General features: G+C 44.0%; 1 protein-coding gene across 3 annotated transcripts in view; it reads left to right on the top strand.

The window, feature by feature from the left end:
• Positions 1–22,681, top strand: part of CAMK2A (calcium/calmodulin dependent protein kinase II alpha) — a 204,394-nt gene that overhangs the window by 24,957 nt on the left and 156,756 nt on the right. For all 3 annotated transcript variants that reach the window (XM_061617364.1, XM_061617361.1, XM_061617363.1), the window contains exon 2: positions 22,364–22,458. In XM_061617364.1, coding sequence (XP_061473348.1) covers positions 22,364–22,458 — 95 coding nt within the window. The remainder of the gene's footprint in view (positions 1–22,363; positions 22,459–22,681) is intronic.

The following is a 22,681-nucleotide window of genomic DNA, read 5'->3' as shown; positions in this document are numbered from 1 at the left end:
CTAGTCTCTGCCTGGCTATTCCAATACCTTGTGTCAATGGGTATAGGTAATTTGTAAACCCCCCTGCAGCCCCTTGACTCTGAAGCATACAGCCCTGGGTTTCTCTGTGGGACTGGATACACTTTCCTCCGATCCGCCACTGCCACCATTCGATACAAACTGTTCAGCCTTGGTTACTTTGCTATTCCCCCTGGTATGTGTTTCCCAGCTGAAGGAATCAGGCTTTTATTTAACCAAGAAATATTTATTAAGAATTAGAAATAACAAGATTACTTAAGGAATGTTTCACAAGCGTATGGTTTCATCTATATTCTGTTATGTACTTGACTTCTTACTAATTGCCTCAGAACTCCGACTCACTAACAACAACCACCACCACCTCCAAACACCACCTCCAAACACCACCTCACAGCCACCACCTCAATTCACCACCAAACCTCCACCCAGATTCAACTGTTATTCTTCCATTTATACTCCCAGCCATTCAAACGCTCAGCCAATCATTCAGCATTCTACTGCTCATGTACTCCCCCTCCTCTTTCACTCCACTTACCATATATCTTCTATATAACCAGCACTTACCATATTTACAATATAAGCAGGAACATCACACTTAGCTCCACATATGGGTGAGCTAAAGTAGGGGTGAGCAGACTTCATGCTTGTTGGATTATTCTTTTACTAGAACCTGAAATTCTACCAATGGAGAAGTTCAAAAGACATATGAAATGGAAATGGACTGCCTTCAAGTCTATCCCGACTTATGGAGATCCTATGAATAGGGTTTTCATGGTAAGCAGTATTCAGAGAGGGTTTACCATTGCCTTCCTCTGAGGCTGAGAGGCAGTGACTGGCCTAAGGTCACCCAGTGAGCTTCATGGCTGTGTGGGGATTCGAACCTTGGTCTTCCAGGTCATAGTCCAACACTCTAACCACTACCCCACACTGGCTCTAGAATTAAAGAACAAGGTGCTTCTGATCACATTCTGAGCCTAGGAATTTGTTTTCTGTACCAGAACTGAATTGAGCTCAAAGTCCTTTCACAGAAAAATCCATTCCTGGTTCACTTTCTTCATTTCAGCAACTATAATTTAGGTGTGAAAAATCATTTTGTTGTTGCTGTTATTAAACTGGGAGTCAGAAACCCTTGCCAATCTATTGCAAATCAACCAGAGATCAACAGTTGATACTAATCTACCTTCTGCTCAGCCCTGAGCTAAAGTTTTAGACATGGCTTTCAGTTTTAACACAGTTTTGTTCTCAGGACACACAGGAATTGTTCACAGAAAAACAGCTGCCATGAGACTAGAAGCAACATTTAAAGGGTCCTTGATCTAGCATTCTTAAGGGCATCAGCTCCAGGTAAGATATAGCTCTTATCTGAGATAAGGTACTCAACATTTTCACACATCAGGCAAAATACTGAGTTCTTCTGCAGACAACATTCTACAATATTTCTTGAATCTGGACTAAGACATTTGTCTGTGCTACAGGCAGATGTCCTGAATCTTCTCTGCATTAAAATGAACCTCTGAGTTCCCCACAACTTCAGTGACAGAATCAGGACTGACCCAAGATGTTCTGTTGTCCCAAGCAAACAATCCTTTGCAGTGCCACATAGTATGCTGGAGTGCAACACAGGAGTCATCAATGTTTAGGGCCCTGAGGGCACATTTGCAAATGAGAGACACTGTTGTGGGCACTGTCCCACTGCCAAACACAACACAATTTATTCATTTTTTTTAATTTATTAGATTTGTATCCCTCCCTTTCTCCCAGTAGGAGCCCAGGGTGGCAATTAACTTCAACAGAATGATTCTTTCAAGCCTAGTTGCCCTGCAGAACCTTCAGGCATGGGAAGGCCTCTGTGGTAGGGTTACCAGATTAGAAGCACCCCAAACCCTGAGATTTCAGGGGTGGCCCCTAGTGATATCATGGGGCAAGCCCTAGTGATATTATGGGTGTGCCCTAGCGATGTCATGGGGTGCGCTCTAGCAATGTCATGGGGTGCACCCTAGCAATGTCATGGGGTGGGCCCTAGTGATGTCATGGCATGGGCCCATACAGCATAACCTGAGTGGGGGCTGCACTTTCTGCAGAATGCTGTGGCACAATTGCTGACGTGAATGAGATCCTCTCAGCACATAATATCTTTGCTCTGAAATCTGCATTGGTTGCCCATTTGCTACAAGGCCAAGTTCAAGGTGTGCTTTCCATGTTACAGGTGCCACATAGTACTTGTTCTGCTCTTGTAAGAAATCAATGCTTTCGTGTGGCAGCACCTACGCTTTTGAAACTCCCTGCCTATTGACATTAAGCAGGAGCATTCATTGCATTCTTTTCGGCACCTGTTAAAAACATTTTTATTCAGGCAAGCCTACCCAGGCATGTAGAAGCTATTACATTTTTATCTGTTTTTAATTCATTGTTGGTTTTATTGTTTTAAATGTTTTAAAATACCTGTCTTTAGCTATTTTTGCCAATAATTCTATTGTTTTAATTCCTTCTGTAAACCGCTTTGAGGTTTTTCACAACAAATCGGTGTATAAATGTTGTAAATAAAATTTGGAGTCACTGTGGCCCTTGGGTCTCTTTCCACTTTTAGGAACAAAGAAATCTGCCTTATACCAACTCAGGCCATTTGGCATCATCTAGCTCAGTACTGATGACAGAGCTCTCCTGGCTTCCAGGCAACAATTGTTTCCAGAGATTGGATTTTGGACCTTTGCATGTAAAGCATGTGCTCTACCACTGAGCTACAACCCTTCCCCTGTTTAAACATTATCTTTTAAAATTCTTCTTTTCAATTCACTAATGAATGCACAGCATACCTAGGGCAGTTCCACACCATGCATTTAAAGCACATTCAACACACATGTGAAGTACATGAATCCCACCATAGGATCATTGGAACTGTAGTTTGTTAAGGGTGGTGGGAACTATAACTGTAAGGGGGAAACTACACTTCCCAGGATTATTTGGGGGAAGTCATTCACTTTAAATATGAATTGGATGAGCTTTAAATGCATAGTGTGGATCTGCATTACTTCATAAGCTTTGCCTGCAAAAAAAATCATTTTAATTAAAATTTTAAAATGGAAATCAGCTACAAAGTTTAGTGAGTGACCATGGGCTACTCATCATCTTTCAGCCTAATCTTCCTCTCATGGTGAAAACAACAGAGAGGAACCATGACCACCCCAAGTAGGGTTCCCAGGTTCAATCCCTGAAACTGATCTTGGAGGCCGCAACCAAGAGGTCTATTGTATCTTTAAAAGTTGTGCAGGGGGGAGGGAGAATTCCACTTTGTGGTTTTTCCCATTACAGGGTTGCAAGAACACATGCACTTGGCTGACTTTCTCTTCTCCTAAAGATACAGGATCAGTCCCAGGGATTGAACCTGGCAACCCTAACCCCAAGGAAGAAGGGCGTGCTTAAAATGTAGAGGAAATAATAATGTATAACCACAGTGTGAAATCAGATACTTATTGAGAGATAGTATGAAGAAATATTTATATAAGCATGAATGTCAAAGATGTTTATTATTTACACAACTTGTAAAGATATTTATAGTGCTATCCTATGTATGTTTACTCAGAAACAATGTATTCAGTGGGACTTACTCAAACAGGAGGGGGAGAGATAGATTTCCAACACAATCCTTTGCTATGTTCACTTCAAAAGTCGCATTGATTTACAGCACAATCCTGACCATGTCTACTCAAAAGTAATTCCTATTGAATTCAATAGGGTTTACTCCTAGGTATGTGGGATTAACATTGCAGCTTTACTTCCAGAAAAGTGAGTATAGGATTAAAGCTTCATATGGGGAAGGTTTTCAGAACAGGATATGAATTAGACAAATAAACTGCCCTCTTCAACAGCCCAGGAAAATTTAAACTTGTTTGACTCCTTATAATTAGAAAAGTATAACAAATTGCAATGGTGTTGTAAGATGCATGTACACTTTTTACAAATTTCAGTTTAAAAATTGTTTGAAAGATAAAATGTATAATATGCTATTTTTGTAAGTGATTAAAAAAACCCTGCATGTACACTTTTATTATAATCAGAACTGGAATTGTTTACTGTGCATACCTACTAAGATCCTGTTGTGATCTTCTATTCTAGATCTCCTGAAAACAGCACTCTTGCTGCTGTTGAAATCTATAAACTTATTTTAGTCGTGATGCGCAGATAAGCAGGAAAAGGAAGATGTTTTCAGGGCTTGCAATGGGTTTTATCTATTGCCTGGGGGTCAGCAAATCCCTTGTCAATCACAACCCTGACTTCATTTATTGGCTAAAAACCTGAAAGGGTGGGGATTCAAGCAGCCCTCTAATAGCTCATATAACAAAGGTTGTGGGATGGTGATGACATTTTGGTGTATATCTCTTGAACCAGACCACCTAGGAACTTTTTTTAAAAAAAATGAAAGCTAAGAGTCCAGAAATTGGGGTGACCCAGAGGGTACCCAGAAAACCCCAGAATCTCCAGGTGAACATGAGACCTGACAACCCTACTCTGTAGATATATAGCAATACCTCAGTTAACAAATCTTCCAGGAATGAAGCTGCTTTCAATGAAGGCTTTTTTGGGCAGGGGGGGGGTACACATTCTGACATGGTCAGAATGTGACTCCTTGCCTGTTGGACTGCTGCTGTAGGCATCTCTCTCACGTGTGGCTGGATTCACACTCCTTGCCAGATAGTGCAGGTGCCTCTGCAGTAAACTGTGCTTCTGATGCCCCCAAAGCACTGTTTACTGCAGATGCGCCTGTGTGACCTGGTAAGGAGAGAGATTCCAGCTGCATGTGAGAGGCACCTGCAGCAGCTGCAGTTTATCAGTGTGTTGCAACCACAGTTAGCAAAGAGACCAGGCTGGTTAATTTCTCCTTCTCCTCCATCCTTCCTTTGCCTGCCCACTCGCCCAGCACAATGAAGCTCCAACCCCTCTCCCCTTCTCCGTCTGTTCCCCCCACCTGTGTGTGTGCGCGTGTGTGTGTCAAAGCAGCTTAATTGCTGTGCTGGAAGAAAAACAGCTGCCAGTGATTGCAGTTTGATTGAGATTTACACACACACACACTTACTTCATAGGAGGGAAAGACAGAGGGATAAGGCAGAGAGACAAATAGCTAAGTCAGCCTTTACAAAAGCAATGGACAGTTCTTTCTCAGTTCCTGCCTGCCTCTATCTATCTATCTATTTATTTATTTAAAATATTTCTATCCTGCCCTTCTACCCTATAATAGGGCACTCAGGGAGGGCTTACAAAAATAAAATCAAACATTAAAATAAATTAAAATACATAAAATACAATTAAAATACATAAAATGCTACACACACACATATACATCTATATAGGGATTGGTACTCTAAGAGCTGCTGCAACTTGAGGTCAGACTACTACATTCTCTTGTTCCCCTTTGTCAACTCAAAACAGCATCTCCCCATCTCCGTTCCCTGGTTGAATGTAGGGGAGGATGGCACAGAGAGAGAGAGAATGGGGTAGTGGGGTGGCGGCTGCCTGCTCGAGTGTAGGGGAGGATGGCAGAGGGAGGCAGCGCATGGAGTGGTGGGGGTGGCGGCTGCCTGCTCAAGTATAGTGGAGGATGAGAGAGAGAGAGAGAGAGACAGACAGAGAGAGAGAGAGAGAGAGAGAGAACACCACTTAATGCCTGATTGTTTGTGAGATGCCTCATGCCATAAGGTTCTATCAGTAAAAGATCCTGACTTTAAGCAAAGCTGCATGGTGAAGAAAACTGCTCAGAGGTTTAGATTGCTACTGCGAGATGCTACATGATAAAAGAAAAAAGGCAAGGGAGGCATCCCTGGATGCATTTTGGAAGAAGCCTTCAAGTGGTCTGTAGAAGGTTCAAAATGCTTTTGTTTACTTATCCAAGGTTTACTTGAGCTGGTTGTTTCATTTCAGACATGCGTATTGTTAGTTTTGAATAAAAAGTTTGCTGAAATATGTTGAACTGCTCTTTTTTTGTGATGTAGGACCAATCCCTATTCTTTCCATATTATTCCAACCTCTGGTACAAAAGTTTCTATTAGAGAAGTAATGTCCAGGAACACATGTACTTCATTCACTGAGGTATTGCTGTATGTGTGCCTGTGGGCATCACACTGGCAATCACTGAATCACAGACTGCTTTATTGGTGCTCCTTAAAAACACTGATGTCCCAAGCCTTTGCTCTTGAGTAACTTGTGAAGTTGGGATGGCCCTGCACAGTACATATTGTTGCGCGCCTCCCCAATCTCCGAGCTGTGAGATTTCAGGGGTCCCTGCGCTCCTCTGGGGTTTGGTTTCCTTTGGGAAGAAGGTCAGCGGAGACTGTGGTGTCTTTATGAAATATGGTTTATTTATTTACACACATTCCAACCTGAGCTTAAGATGGAGGGGGTTCAAGGCATCAGCAGTCCAATATCCAGCTTTTCCATCTGTATTACGGGAGGCATCCTATTGCCATGATGCAGAGAGCCAGCCTCTCTGCTGCCTCCCGTTCCCAGGCATTCTCCAGACACAACTAAACTCTACAAGCCTCTGCTGGGCTACAGGAAGGGGGGGATGCTCTCTTGAAGAGTTTCAATGACAAAAGGGTCTTCCTGGCCCATTCCCCGTTGCTGGGCAACTGATAGGCCCATTATCTTACCTGGCCACTCTATTTGTTTAACAAAGGAAATTCATCTGGTCAGCAGAGCCAGCCCCAAGGCATGGGATTCCAAATCAGAGGCTGGAAAGGGGACCCACAGGAATCATCCATCCCAACCCCCACGCTCATAACAATATGTACAAATAGGTAATCTGAATATTGCTCACAATAAGCCTGGTGTGTTTATTGTGGCTGTATACCCTGCATTTGTGGCATGCCCTGAATGAGATAATGAGAGCAGTTAGCCAGAGGGAAGGGGGAATGTAAAAAACAAACTTCTCTTTCCGTAAAGCTTGCCTGTTCCTTTCTATCAGACCTTTTTTGGAGATGGTGTGTCAGTTTTAATATAGCAAGTTTACACTCTGGTAGTCTATATGTTTTGTCAAATCCATGTGAGGCACTGGTTCCCGATATACCCATATACTAAGAACATTCTCCCATCCTTTACACACATTTTTTTTTGTAAACAGACACCTACAGCGTTTAGAATGCTATGTGCACACTTCATCCAAACATCTACCTTTTTCATATGCCACCTCACCTCTTGAGTTATTTGACCGAGGAGCAGCTTTCAATGTGATATCTTTTCCTAAACAAATTTGATAATGGTTAGGCATATGTGCGACTATGTGACAGAATGAAGGGGCATGGGAGTTCCCCCTTCACCACTCTTCAATAAATCTCAAATATAATAGAGTTCACTTACTCAGACACAGTCTATCTTGTATTACAAAAGAACATACTCCCCTGTTTGTGACAGCAGGATCCTTTGCTTAGTGGCAGAGCAGAGATTGCAATCTTGGCCATGAATGGATTGCAGAGCTTTGCAAGAAGGCAATAGTGAGAAGCATGCAGTAATGATTATCCAGTGTCAGGGGCTGGAAACAGTACACTGTGTGAACAAGCCAGAAGCAAAAAAAAAATCAGGGCTCCTCCAGATGATGTTTTTTCAGTATTCTTCCTGATTTGCTTCCACAAAGCTTACACAGCAGTTAGACTATGCCTTCTAACAACTCTCAGCACCTTTAACAAACTACAGTTCCCAGGATTCTTTGGGAGAAGCTATGACTGTTTTAAGTTGTAAATCGCCTATCAGTTGTAAGTTGCCTAGAGACCACTTGGTATGAGGCAACTAACAAATGAAATAAATAAATAAGAGGTATAATAAATTAAATGTCTAGTACAGATGGGATCTATATATTTGGTGTTGACTGAGTATTCCTTCTGATTTGTTTACGTGGTAGTTATATGACACGAGCATTCGTCCTACATTTGTCCTGATTTGCTTGCAGGATATTTACACGTCTTCTTGGATGAGACCGATTATCTGGATCCATTTCAGTCGGGTTTCAGGCCTGGTTTTGGCATGGAAACAGCCTTGGTCGCCCTGTATGATAACCTCTGTTGGGAGAGAGACAGGAGGAGTGTGACTCTGTTGATTCTCCTTGATCTCTCAGCGGCTTTCGATACCCTCGACCATGGTATCCTTCTGGCACAACTGGCTGAGTTGGGAGTGGGAGGGGACTGCATGCCAGTGGTTCCGCTCCTACTTGGCGGGTCAGCTCCAGAAGGTGGTGCTTGGGGAACATTGCTCAGCACCCTGGACTCTCCAGTATGAGGTTCCACAGGGGTCAGTTTTGTCCCCCATGCTGTTCAACATCTACATGAAACCGTTGGGTGCGGTCATCTAGAGTTTTGGAGTGTGTTGCCATCAGTACGAAGATGACACGCAGGTCTATTTCTCCTTTCATCCTCTTCAGATGAGGCTGTCAATGTGCTGAACCGGTGACTGGCTGAGACAATGGACTGGATGAAGGCTAATAAACTGAGGCTTAGTCCAGACAAAACTGAGATGCTGTTAGTGGCTGGTTCATCTGACCAGATGGTGGATGTCCAACCAGTCCTGGATGGGGTTGCACTCCCCCTGAAAGAGCAGGTTCGTAGCTTGGGGGTTCTCCTAGAACCATCTCTGTCACTTGAGGCTCAGGTAGCCTTGGTGGCAACGAGTGCCTTCTATCAACTTCGGTTGGTGGCCCAGCTACACCCCTATCTGGACAGGGATAACCTGGCTTCAGTGGTCCATGCTCTGGTAACTTCCAAGTTAGATTACTGCAATGTGCTCTACGTAGGGCTGCCTTTGAAGACTGTTCAGAAACTGCAGCTTGTGCAAAATGCAGCGGCCAGATTGGTAACAGGAACCAGACGGTTTGAACATATAAAACCTATTCTGGTCCACTTGCATTGGCTGCCTGTATGTTTCCAAGCTCGATTCAAGGTGCTGGTTTTAACCTATAAAGCCTTACACAGCTTGGGACCACAATACCGGATGAAATGCCTCTCCTGACACAAACCCACCCGTACACTACGCTCAGCATCAAAGGTCTCCTCCGAGTGCCTACTCTGAGGGAAGCTTGGAGGATGCCAACAGGGGAGAGGCCTTCTCAGTGGTGTCCCCCAAATTAAGGAATGATCTCCGTGACGAGGTGTGCCTGGCACCAACACTGTTATCTTTTTGGCACCAGGACAAGACTTTCCTCTTCTCCCAGGCATTTTTTAACAGCATTTGAATAGCATGTTTTTAACTTGCCTATCAGTTTTTATGGGTTTTAATTTGGTATGGTTTAAATTTGTATACTTGTTTTTAATGTTTTTAATTGTTGTAAACTGTCTAGATAGCTTCGGCTATGAGGTGGTATATAAATGCAATAAATAAATGTATAAGTATACATTTACATATATGTATAGAGAGAGTATTTGTGTCCTGCCCAGAGATCTTTGGATATAGGGCGGGATCCAAATAGACCAAATGAATAAATACATAAATGTTGTCAAGGAAACATTATCTGGAGCAGAGGAGAAAGTACAGCCCTTTTGAGTTCCTCTTTGGCTAATGCCTATGACAGTCAAATTTTCTATGTGTGTGTTTGTGCACCATTTGTGCACTGCTGTCCACCCACGAGCACTTTCAGTTTTATGCCTCTGAAATCTATCTCAGTGTTTCCCATCCAGATTAGTGGGTCGTACTTACTGGGGTGTATTTGCACTGTAAGTTATTGTCTCCTCCCCTCAATTAGTACTTCCCCACCCTCCATGAGTCTCTGGAAACCAGAGGTCCAATGTGAGCATGTGGGCACTTGTTTACCTGTGTGCGCAGGTATGTCTGAGGAATTGCACAAGAACAAGCTTCCACCAAAGCCAACATTTTTAGCATGTTTCACGGTGGGCAAAACAGACTTTTTTTTTTTAAAAAAAGCAAGTTTTTTGATCTACCAGATTTGCTCAAAACAGCTGGTTGAAAATTATTATATATGTGTGTGTGTGTTTTGCACCCAGCCCCACTAGTAGCACACCAAGGACTGGGGCACAGGGAACTCTGAGGGGAAAGGGGAAATCTTGCTTTGTTTTGGGATCTTGCAGAATGAGTAACTGAACATTGGTTACATGCCTCTAAACTGTACAATCATTGCTCGGAAGACAGCATATCTCCCCCCCCCGATACTTCAAGCATGTTCTGTTCTCGCATGTTTACATGCACAAAGCCATTTTTATTTTTAATATAGCTGCTTTGCGCCAGAGTTTGTTATTTAACCACAAACACTGCTTCCTTTCCTTTTGCCTGACAAAAACAAAATGGGAGCAGAGGTGTGTGATGATGGATAGCACCTAGCAAAATGTCATCACATGTGTTAAAAACCAGGGCCACACAATGTACTTCAGTGTGTCTACACCAGCCAGGTAGTATGCAATTTTATATTGGATTTATTTCCCATTGGATTATCCTTGTACTGGGAAAAATTGAATTTAATGGTGAAGAAGTGTGGGCTGCCAGCTGAATGCGGAGGGCATCACATGAATGATGCCAAAAAAACTGAGGCACAAGCAGCTTCAAATTCACATTGAACTCATGTGTGGATGAGCCCTTTCTCTTCATCTGAGGAAATCTCTTTAAAAGGACTTGACTGCTTCTTAAGATGATCCAGAGACAGGGACTTCATCATCACCACAGTCCTCACTGTCCCAAGACTCCTCTAATGCAGATCTGTCTAAGCCATGATTACAGATACATGCCTGGCTGCCATTGCAAATCTGATGTTGCTTCAAGTTTATGAAAATGGAATCCCCACAGCTAATATTCTGTCCCAACTGTGCCTTGGTTGTTCTGTGCTCCAGAGTAGACTTTATCTCCCAAATGGGGAGGGAGAGAGATTTTTTTATCATAATCCAATTACTTTTACTATTTTAAACCCTCATGCCCTTATATCCTTTGTGCCCAAACAGCTCTCCCTCTCCCTCCACATATAATTTAAAATGTAATAGGTACTTTAAAGTGTTCATCATTATACTGATAATCCAGATCTCCATACAGCCCAGTGCCCGTGTATTCCCAGAGCTTGGAAAAGTTATTTTTTTGAACTATAACTCCCATCAACCCAATCCAGTGGCCATGCTGGCTGGGGCTGATGGGAGTTGTAGTTTAAAAAAGTAACTATCCCAAGCTCTGTGTAATCCTATGTAAATAGCACTTTCTTCAAACTTCTGAAACAAAACAGGTCTGATTTTCTCTCATAGTTCATTCATTCAGGGTACTTTTAGATAGGGAACTTATACTGCAAGCAGGTCATTAAGATCCAATTTTTGTGTGTGCATATTTGGCAAGTCAGCTTTCACAGTTTCACATGTGAGAGAAACCCAGAAGAACCTACACCTTGCTGCTGTGGCCTCCTGCAAAACTCCATCTGCAGGCTTCCTCGGGTGTCAACTGCTACCCCCTGCAAGGCCTGGGTGCCAGCTGAAGCCAGCTGGGGCTAATAAGGGAGAAGACAACTGCCAGAGGGTGGGGAAGAGAGCTCCCCTTCATAAGAGACACCTCTAGCCAAGGCTTGCCTCCCCTCAGTGTCAGGCTTCTTTTAACATGTGCCCGGGTAGGAGTGGTTGGGGGCCTGCCATTGAGGTAATACTGGGCAGGGGATGTAATAGTGGTGGGAGGTAGACTAGCCGTTACAGGGAAAGGAATACAAGACATATTCGTGCTTGCATCCCTTCTGGTCCCCCTTCCAACCCTCGTGACACTGGTCGCTATGCTGAGAACTCTCTGGATCTTACTGTCCTGCTGATGAATGTAAGGGCAGTGACTAATAAAACCACTTTAATTCAGGATTTAATCCTGGATGAATGTGCTGACCTTGCTTGTATTACCGAAACCTGGTTAAATGATCAGAGTGGAGTAGGACTTTCCCAGCTCTGCCCACCTGGTTTTGTGGCACTCCAGCAGCCTAGATCCAGGGGGCGGGAAGGTGGGGTCGCAATTGTCTTCAGGGAATCTATCTCCCCTGTCAGGTACCCTGTCCCTAACACCTCCAGCTTTGAGTGTGTGTGCCTGGCATTGGGTCAGGGAGACAGAGTGGGGATTCTGTTGGTGTACTGTGCACCCCACTGCCCAACAGTCTCCCTCCCTGAACTGGTGGAGCTGGTCTCGGCATTGGTGTTGAGGTTCCCCAGGCTGATTGTCCTGGGTGACTTCAACATACATGCCGAGGTTAGACTCACAGGCCTGGCTTAGGACTTCATGGCTGCCATGACAACCATGGGGCTGTCTCTAATATCATCTGGACCAATGCATGTGGCAGGACACACACTTGATCTTGTGTTTTCTTTGGGACAGGAAAAAGGTGATCTGAGGGTGGAGGGGTTCTTAGTGACTGCATTGTCATGGACAGATCACCACCTGACAAAGTTTAGACTTTGTGCCCCCGGTAACCTTCGCAGGGGTGAAGGGCCGATTAAGATGGTCCACCCCCAGAGACTCATCGATCCAGATGGTTTCCTGAATGCTCTGGGGGATATTCCCAGCATGGCTGGCGATACTGCCAAAGCCCTGGTCAATCTCTGGAATACGGAGATGACCTGGGCGGTAGACACTATTGCTCCAAAGCGCCCTCTCCCACCAGGGAAGGTCCATAATACACCTTGGTTTACTCAAACCTTGGGCCTGATGAAACAGCAGGGACGACGGCTAGAGCGACAATAGAGAAAAACTCAGTCTGCTTCCGATCGAACACAGGCTAGAGCTCATTTTCGAGCCTATCATGTGGTGATGAAGGCAGCCAAGAAAGTGCACTTCTCTGCCACCACTGCATCTCTTCAGTGTCGTCCGGTGATGCTTTTCCGGGTGGTCTGGGGTCTTTTGGGCTCTGGCCCTACATTAGACTGAGCCCTCAGTCGTTCGCTGTGACATGTTTGCAAGGCACTTTGCAGATAAAATTGCTTGCATTCGGACTGACTTGGACTCCTCATTAACTACAGTTGTGCCAGATGTCCCCAAAGTTTCCTCTGGTCATTTTTCTATGGATACTTTTCAGCTTGTAAAGCCTGAGGATGTGGACAGGATTCTGGGAGAATCGAGGGCCACTACTTGCTCCCTTGACCCTTCCCCATCCTGGTTAATCAAATCTGCCAGAGGGGGAGTGGCTGACCGGTTGGCATATTTAATTAACACCTCCCTAAGGGAAGGTTCTAGGCCAACATTGTTGAAGGAGGCTGTGATAAGTCCTTTGTTAAAAAAGCCTTCATTAGACCCTGCAGATCTTAACAACTTCCGTCCAGTCTCTAATCTCCCTTTCTGGGCAAAGTGATTGAAAGGGTAGTGGCTGCTCAGCTCCAAGTTTTCCTGGATGAATCGGATTATATAGACCCTTTTCAATCAGGCTTCAGGCCTGGTCATGGGACAGAGACTGCCTTGGTCGCCCTGCTTGACGACCTATGCCGTGCATCAGACAGGGGGAGTGCATTCCTGTTGGTGCTGCTGGACCTCTCGGCAGCCTTCGATACGATCGACCATGGTATCCTTCTGGGCTGTCTAGCTGGGATGGGATTGGGAGGCACTGTTTTACAGTGGCTCTGGTCCTACCTGACAGACAGGACCCAGAAAATGGTGCTGGGAGACTACTGCTCGACCCCCTGGCTGTTGGCCTGTGGGGTACCGCAAGGTTCCATTCTGTCTCCCATGCTCTTTAACATTTATATGAAACCGCTGGGAGAGGTCATCAGGAGATTTGGAGTACAATGTCATCAATCTGCTGATGACACTCAGCTCTATCTCTCCCTACCACCTGATTGCAGGGAGGGAGTGCTCATCCTAAACCGATGTCTGGAGGCTGTGAAGGGCTGGATATGGGCTAAGAAACTGAAACTTAATCCAGACAAGACCGAAATACTGCTGGTCAAGGGAAAAACTGCACCAGGTACGGGGTTGCACCTGTTCTGGATGGGGTTGCACTCCTCTTGAAGGAGCAGGTCTGCAGTTTGGGAGTCCTCCTGGATCCTGCCCTGCTGCTTGAATATCAGGTGGCTGCGGTAGCCAGGAGTGCTTTTGGTCAACTCAAACTGGTCTACCAGCTGCATCCGTTCCTGGAGGCAGTTGACTTGGCCACAGTGACACATGCATTGGTGACACTGAGGCTTGATTACTGTAATACACTCTATGTGGGGCTGCCTTTGAAAACGGTTCAGAAATTGCAGTTGGTTCAAAATGCAGCAACCAGAATGTTAACTGGAGCACAGCACAGGGAGCATATAATCCCTGTGCTTTATCGACTCCAGTGGCTCCCAATTTGTTTCCGGGCCCATTTCAAAGTGCTGGTTCTGACCTTTAAAGCCTTAAACAGCCTTGGACCAATATACCTGAGGGACCACTTACACCTGGGATTTAAGATCATCTGCCTCTGGTCTCCTCTCTGTGCCTGGAAAAGAAGATGTTAGACTGACCGGCACGCAGGAGAGAGCATTTTCAGCTGTGGCCCCCAAGCTTTGGAATACCGTACCCCAAGAAGTCCGCTCTGCTCCCTCCCTGTTGGTTTTCCGGAGACCTGAAAATGATCTTGTTCTGGAGAGCCTTTGGGAGGGACTGAAGGTAGAGCCTGACACTGAATTTATGCCTTCTACGTTAAATTTTACCTTTGTAGTCCCTTTAGTACCACTCCCTATACTAGTATTTTATGTATTTTAATTGTATTTTAATTTATTTTAATGTTTTTGTGATTTTACTGTTTACAGTTTTATTATGTACGTGTTTGATTTTATTGTTGTAAGCCACCCTGAGTGCCCTATTATAGGGTAGAAGGGTGGGATAGAAATATTTTAAAATAAATAAATATTCAGTACTATTCTACAGGTTGCCATTCACACCAGTTAAATGGAGCTTGACAGAATGTATCTTGGGCTGTGTTTTTCTGTCCCTCTCATAAATCATTCCTTCCCTCCTCCCCATTACTTTCCATTCTGGGCATGCACAGAGGTATTTCTGTGCCCAAGCACCCATTTTTTAAAACTTCCCAGGAAGTATGCAAGGGCATGAGAGGAAATGTTACCAGCCTTATTCAACCAGTTATCATGTTTCACAATGGGCAAAATGGAGGCTTCTGCTTTGTGGTGGTGGGGGCAACATCTATTTAATTAAAAAAAAATACTTTCACAAAAGTGATAAGAGATCTTGCACAAGACTTTTTTTTAACTAAAAGCCTTATATATGTACTGCATTTACAGCCCCACAGGTAATTCCCTCACATTTGCTGTGTGACTTGAAAGAATATCTCCTCCAAACCAGGCATGCGGCCATCAGTGGAAATAGAAGTGTGGTGCTAGGGACCACCTATCTAAATGTCACCACACACATATGACAAACTGAAACCGCCCCCCAAAATGTGCTAACAAGCTTCCACACCAGTAGTGTCTGCAGATGTATATAATGGGTTATTTTTACTTAATTTTTCCATTATATACATCAGCAGTCACTACTGGTGTGGAAGCTTGTTAGCATGGTAAGGGGAAATCCAGATAAAATAATAAATAAATAAATAAAAGAGTAAATAAATAATGGGCTAGAATTTTGATGACAATGAAGTCATGTGGATGATGAAAAAAAGTTCCAAGCATGAGCAACACGGAGTCCACAACAAGCTCCCGCTTGACTGGAAGTATCCTGAATAGCAGAGCTGAAGCCCATTCTTTTCCATGGAGAGCCGCTTCTTAGTAATAATTTGCATTGCCATAGCAACTGGTCTTCTCCAATAAAGGGGACTCTGCAAGTTTAAGAAACCTGTAGCAGATGGGCTGTTGGGGGCTCCTCCCCCCCACATGCTTTCAGTTCTGCAAGTGCTGCTTTATTTGCTTTTGTTTTGTTAAAAGCCTTCTCTATGTGCATTGCTTGTTAAAGACTTGAAGATATCTGGGTCAAATACCAGGAGCGGGTGGGGGACTAGGTCCAGAACCATGTGAAGCTTCCCCAAGAAAGTGGAATGGGTGGGGAAAACTTGTGATATGAACACATCACTTCACACCATTCCCCCAGGTTCTGAGGGAGACAGAAGGAGGAAGAGGAAACATGGAATTACAATGTTTAGGGCAGGGCAGGGGCAGCCATGTGCCGGCTGGAGTTGATGGGAGTGGTAGTCCAAAAGTCCGGAGGCTGCCAGGAAGTAGAAGGCTGTAATTCTGGCATGATGATTATACATAACGTAACACAGATATTACTAACAGAAAGAGCTTTTCTCATGTATCCTGTGATTGCTTTATAGCAATCCTGCATTTTAGGCAAGTCTAAGAAAGTGTGTGATGTGACCTAGGCCACACAGCAATCTTTAGAACTGAGTGGGGATTTGAACCTGAATTTCCCATGAACAAGCTTAGTGCTGTATCATACTAGAACAAAGCAGCTATAACAGAGATATGGAAACAGACAACTAGTAATATCAGTTTATACTTGCAAAGGCTCCACGGGTATTAAAAGATTGCCATCTTTCCTCCCGCCCACCTGCCCTCCTACCCTAACCAGGTACTGGAGCCCATTGTGGAGAAGTTGACAGGGATTTATTCTCACATCCTCCTCTCCTGCTGCTGGGAAGGCAGATACATTTAAGACAAAAGTGAAGGAAAGGGAAAAATAAAATTTTAAGGACAGAGAACAGATTGGTAGCCCCTCTGTGGGGAAGACATGAAACATTTATTTCCCCTCATCCAAATTAAGCCCTTGGCCCTCTGGGTGAATGGGATATTAATAGTCTACTTCATACACAGGCAAATAATAATTATCAGGTTCCCACAGCTAGGAGCCAGTAAAGTCCTCAGTCCTGGTCCTCTTTGCAGAGTTAGTATGGCTACCTTAATTCTTCCAGAAGGGTCTCATTTTTTCAAACCCTGCTCACTGCCAGGCCTAGCTGCCATGTGACCCAGAACGATGCTTTCCAGCAGGGGCTCTCTATGCGTGGGTTTGCTTCACTATATAGATTTCAATGAATGTTTTGCTTCTGTTCCTCACACCCTGCCGCTTTCCTATTTGACAAAAGATTCATATTCAGACCCAAATTGCTCTCATCCTTCCACCCTACCAGGAAAATCAACTGTTCACCATTCTCCTCAGGGGCCCTGGTGCCCCCTTTCCTATGTTTATTCCTTTCCTTCTCTATTTGTGGGGGGGAAATTTGCTCTAGATAGTTGTTAGTTTTTTTTCTGGGCTGAATAGATTTGGGAGAAACATCACTAGATACAGTATAAAGGAGCATGACTATTTGCTGACAAAATGGAAGGTTGGTACAGGGGAGAGAAGGAGGAGGGTGCCTCTGTTTCATCTCTATATGGGCCTAAAGCGAGATAGGATGTACAACATAGCCACTGGAGGTATTTCACACTCAGGTATTTCAAACAGGAGACCAATTTATACCTACTACCTGTGATGACTAAAAAACGATCCACTCCCTCTCCCTCTTACATCTAAGTTATTCCTCTTCAGCACCCAGAATGCCAAATAGCATCTCTCCTTCTTAAGACCCACATGAGAGCCCTCCTTCCACCTTCCCTGGGCACCAGGATGCTGATCCCTAGGCATTGTAATGATGAGTAGGATACTCTTGGGCTATTGTCACTGCTTAATCTAAGCCAGGGATCATCAAGGTTTATTCTTTTGAACCCATTTTCAGTTGCTGGACCTTTGAGTGGTTTTGAGCATTCAAAGAATGCCTTTTTGAAGCACTCACACCTACACAACAGATTAAGGAGCAGGGTTTCAGGCAGTGGTTGTAGCTCCCAGGCAGGCTTGAGTCCCAGTACTGCTTATTTTATGCCTCTGAGTAGTATTAGCCAGCTTCAGTTTCCCTAAATTAAGCAGAAAACATACCTTCAGTTCTGAACTCCTTGAGATTTATCAGGAATCAGAAGGCTTTGTTTCTTCTACTGCTTTAAGCATTTTGAGTTGACTAGCTCACTGTAAAGTTTATTTTGAGTTCCAGTTAAGGTCAAATGAACAAGATGTTTATTATGGGTGGTAAAAAGCATAATACATAAGGGTCCACAAAAACAAGAAAGGCTTTGGTGTTTAATCTGGTTTAGTGACACTGTCAAATTAGTAACCCTTAAGGGAATTCTTACACCTGACTCCCAAAAGAACTCTTCAGTCTCTCTCTGAGTCTTGTGAATATTATTAGTGCAGAATATAAAGAGGAACAGAATCAAGTTTAACCTGAATATACATACTGGTCATTGTAAGTTTTCCAGGAGCATTATGCATGTGGGAAATGCAAATACCAGCTTAAGTCTCACATATGAAAAATACCTTAGCATTGAATTTTACCATAAGAGATCTAAGCAATGGCAAGATTCCTGCTGCAGATCTTACTTCCCAGTCAATTAATATAACGATACCTTCACAACACATCTCATTTCTTCCTTTGCCTCTACTAAGTGTTAGTGAGAGGTAGTTAACTTACTACTCTGTAAGTTCTTTGATTCCTCTATGTCTATTCTCAGCTTTGCCAGCATCAGTAAACCTTCTAGATGAGGATGCTCAGATTAACAAAAGCCAAGGTGCTTTAGAGACTTAGCAGGCTACTTCTCTCTGTGAGTTGGTAGATGCCTCTGCTCAGGTCAAAGTTGAAGAAGTCACAATCAGTTGCTTTCTGATTGAAAAGTAGCTTCCAATGGAGAGGAGAAAACGGCATGTAGCTTCAGTTTTTCACCTCTCCTTTAATGTTTACCATCGGGGTCAATGAAGTCTGGGCATCTACAGATCCATTAAGCTTTGAATTACATGCCTACTCTGTGTGAAATCCTACTGTTCCTGGTGGCATCATTAATCAGCATCTTTGTAGCAGAGGTCAACAGGCTCTGTTCTTGAAGGAAAACCCTTGCTTCTTCATAGAATATACCATTCCTCCTGAGTCCCTTAAACTAGCCTTCTCAGTGCTCCTTACACTAGCCTGCTGCCTCCAGGTGTAGAGGAAGAGGATGTCCCATCACCAGTGCTGAACTAAGATTCACCTGTCAACCCAATTGGATTCTGTGATGGAATGGAGGGTGCCACCATCTTGTCCTTTGCCTGAGGCAGCAAAATATCTTGGCCAAACCTGCTTGACTGACAGGCATAGAATAAATTATGTAAAATAAGCAAGCATATGGAAATGTACTTAACTTGACACAATCTATATAGGCTACAGGAGGGCGTTGGATAGGGGTGAATGCACCTTCCTTGTCCTCCTGGATCTCTCAGCGGCTTTTGATACCGTTGACAACGGTATCCTTCTGGACCGCCTGAAGAGGTTAGGCATAGGGGGCACTGTATTGCAGTGGTTCCGTTCCTTCCTCTCTGATAGGGACCAGAGAGTGGCATTGGGGGATGAGGTTTCGGACCCTTGGCCTCTCACTTGTGGGGTGCCACAGGGCTCCATCCTCTCCCTGATGCTGTTTAACATCTATATAAAGCCGCTGGGGGCTATCATCAGAAGATTTGGGCTGCAGTGTTACCAGTATGCGGATGACACGCAGCTCTATCTCTCATTCAAATCTTCACCGAGGTTGGCTGTAGAAACCCTATCCAAGTGCCTGGAGTTGGTGAGTGGCTAGATGGGAAGGAATAAGCTGAACCTGAACCCTGACAAAACCGAGGTACTGTTTGTGGGTGACAAGGGAGGGTTGGGGGATGTTGACCTGGTGCTCAATGGGGTACAATTGCCCGTGAAAGACCAGGTCCGCAGCCTGGGGGTCATTCTTGACTCCCAGCTGTCCATGGAGGCTCAGGTCTCGGCTGTGAGCCGGGCGGCACTGTATCAACTCCATCTGATACGGAGGCTACGCCCCTACCTTCCCAATCATCTGCTCCCATCTGTGGTACATGCCCTGGTCTCCTCTCGCCTAGACTACTGCAATGCGCTGTACGTGGGGTTACCCTTGAAAATGGTCCGGAAGCTGCAACTGGTACAGAATGCGGCGGCTTGCCTGATTAAAGGCAGCTGCCGGCGAGATCACATCACTCCAGTGCTGAAGGAGTTGCACTGGTTACCGGTTGTTTTCTGGGCCCAATTCAAGGTGTTGGTTCTGACCTTTAAAACCCTATACGGTTTCAGCCCAGTCTATATGAAGGAGCACCTCCAACATCATCAGGGATGCCGCTGAACAAGATCAGCCTCAAAAGGCCTTCTCTCTATCCCACCAGTTAAAACAGCTAGACTGGTGAGAACTAGGGAGAGGGTTTTTTCAATTGTGGCCTCCACTTCGTGGAATTCCCTCCCAAATGATCTCCGCCATGCCCCCTCTATGATGAGCTTCTGCCGGGCCTTGAATACCTGGCTCTTCAGGTGGGTTAGGTTTTATTATTATTGTTGAGATTTTTAATGTTTTAATGTATTTGTATGTTTTTATTTTGTAAGTCGCCCAGAGTGGCTGGACAGCCATCCAGATGGGTGACTGATAAATTTAATAAATAAAATAAAATAAAATAAATGGTAGCTGCTGGCATTATAACCTGATCAGTCAGATCAGATTTTAAATTTCAACAATACCAAGCTTAATTGTGGCTTTTGCACAAAAATTACGTTGGTGTCAATTTTTCCTTCATTAAAATACATTATTGTTAGCAAACGTTGCCATTTGTACTGGAAGACATTTGATATGACAGAAGGTGCTTAATGCTTTCCACCAGTAGAAAAAGTCACCATTCGGGGTGGGGAGAATGTAAAAAATCTGAAGGGGGAACATGCCAAATGCTTGACTGAAGGAAACAAATTGTCACTTTTGGTAACAAGGATTTTTTTCCCTTGCATCTACATTGCTGTTTTTCCTTCAGATATCTTTTAAGTGGGAATGTTTTCCTAACTGGATCTAATACATATTGAACACCTCTGCTTGAAAAGTCAGCTCTGGTATTTCCACTCAAGATAGTTATCAGTCCCCACATCAGCCTTGGAGTGTCAGGCTAGAACGTGGGAAACCCAGAATCGAATCCCCACATAGTCATTAAGCTGATTGGAAGACCTTGGGCAAGTCATCCACTTTCAGCCTAACCTACCTCACAGGGTTGTTTCTGGAATCTCCTTGAAAGAAGGGCAGGAAACCAATGTAATCAATATGTAAAATAGCCGGTTCTTTCCATTGTTCTATCTTTTTGTCAGGCAGTGTGTGAAGGATAGAAGTTGAGCTAAGATTTGGCAGTTGTGGTAAAGGGGGAGAAAGGCAGGTCTGGAGGAAAGGGAAGAGATACTTCAGTGAAGAAGGTCAGAGAGTAATGAGAAGAGGATGAATTGCAGCCCTCCTCCTAAACACCTCCACTCCCTCCAAAGACATTTCATGGGCAATATGCTGTTAATAAATAAGTTCAAAGGAGCATCAATGACTACGGGTCATCGTGGCTATATACTCCAGAATCAGAGGCAACATGTATCTGAGGTTTCTTCCTGTTTACTGAGCAATAATCCTGATTTGTTTGTGGGCAGTTTAGATTACATTATGCCAAGTAAATGTTTCCAGTGCGTTTCCCCATAATTTTCCTTATTGCAAAAACTCTGATTTTGGAGGGAAGCAGGATTCTTGAGCAACAGCACTAATCAACTTGAACTGCATAACCTGAATTTGCCAATATGTGATTAAATCACACTTGGAAATAGCGACAGTCTGGAAGCGGCCTGGATGTCAGTTGCTGGAACAATGGTGGCATGTGTCTGTTGCCTTCATGCCTGCTTGTGGGCTCCACAAATACATCTGATACTAGACTATTCGGCTTGTCCGCATTTGAGCATTGTTTAGCTGTGAATCCATTTTTTGCCATTCAGATTAGACCACACCTGCAAGTATTTGAATTTGTACAGGAGAAGCAACTTTGGTCTTTCCCATTCATACCAGTAGGCATTCCCTTTTGTAATTTGCTTATGTAGTTTTCTGGTTTTGTGCAAATCCAAGGGATCAAAAGAAAAAAGGAAAAATAAGGCTATGTTCTTAGAGCACACTGAAAAGAGTTAGGGGCACTGCTGGAAAAGAAATGAAACCATTGAGGAAGTAACTGGTGTGAAAAGGGGAGTAGCGAAAGTGACGAAAACACCAAAACAAATCATTTGTGGCCTTGGGTGGAGTAGTCTTGAGCTTGATTTCCCCAGTTTATTGAATTATTCCTGTATCAGGTACACCCAAATTTACAGGGGAAAAGCATTACGACTGGTGTTGTTTGAGAGCAATGTTATGTGAACTCTGCAAATTATGTGGGAACACAAACAGCTGCAAACACACAGTGAACTCTGGTGAGGACAAGCCCTATATGGGCCTTTGGTCTGATCCTGGAGGGCTCTTCTTTATCTTCAGCCTATTTTGAACTTTTCCAGTTTTAAACATGTAAGCAGGTATTGTGACTTTATTCATCTAACAGGCCACTTTTTTCTTCTTCTCTCCAACAGAGGTGCATTTTCAATAGTCAGGAGGTGTGTGAAGGTGTTGTCAGGACAAGAATATGCTGCCAAGATCATAAACACCAAGAAACTCTCAGCTCGTGGTAGGTACTGCCTGGTCTTGCTACATATTAGAAAGGAATCCTCTCGGACCTGTTTGCTACCATGATTAACATTTATAGCAGCCTATACGTTCTTGTTTGCTTTGGAGGCTGCTCTGGTGACAATTGCTACAGGTGCATGTTTAAATGAAGAAGTCCAGATATGTTTTCATACATACTAGAATCATTATTTTTACTCATTCCTCTGACCACAGAACAGTCCCAG

The sequence above is a fragment of the Rhineura floridana genome, chromosome 3 (genome assembly GCF_030035675.1).
Source record: "Rhineura floridana isolate rRhiFlo1 chromosome 3, rRhiFlo1.hap2, whole genome shotgun sequence".
NCBI classification, from domain to species: Eukaryota; Metazoa; Chordata; class Lepidosauria; order Squamata; family Rhineuridae; genus Rhineura; species Rhineura floridana.
The sequence above is the reverse complement of the archived record's forward strand: the minus strand, read 5'-3'. Positions and strand labels throughout refer to the sequence as shown.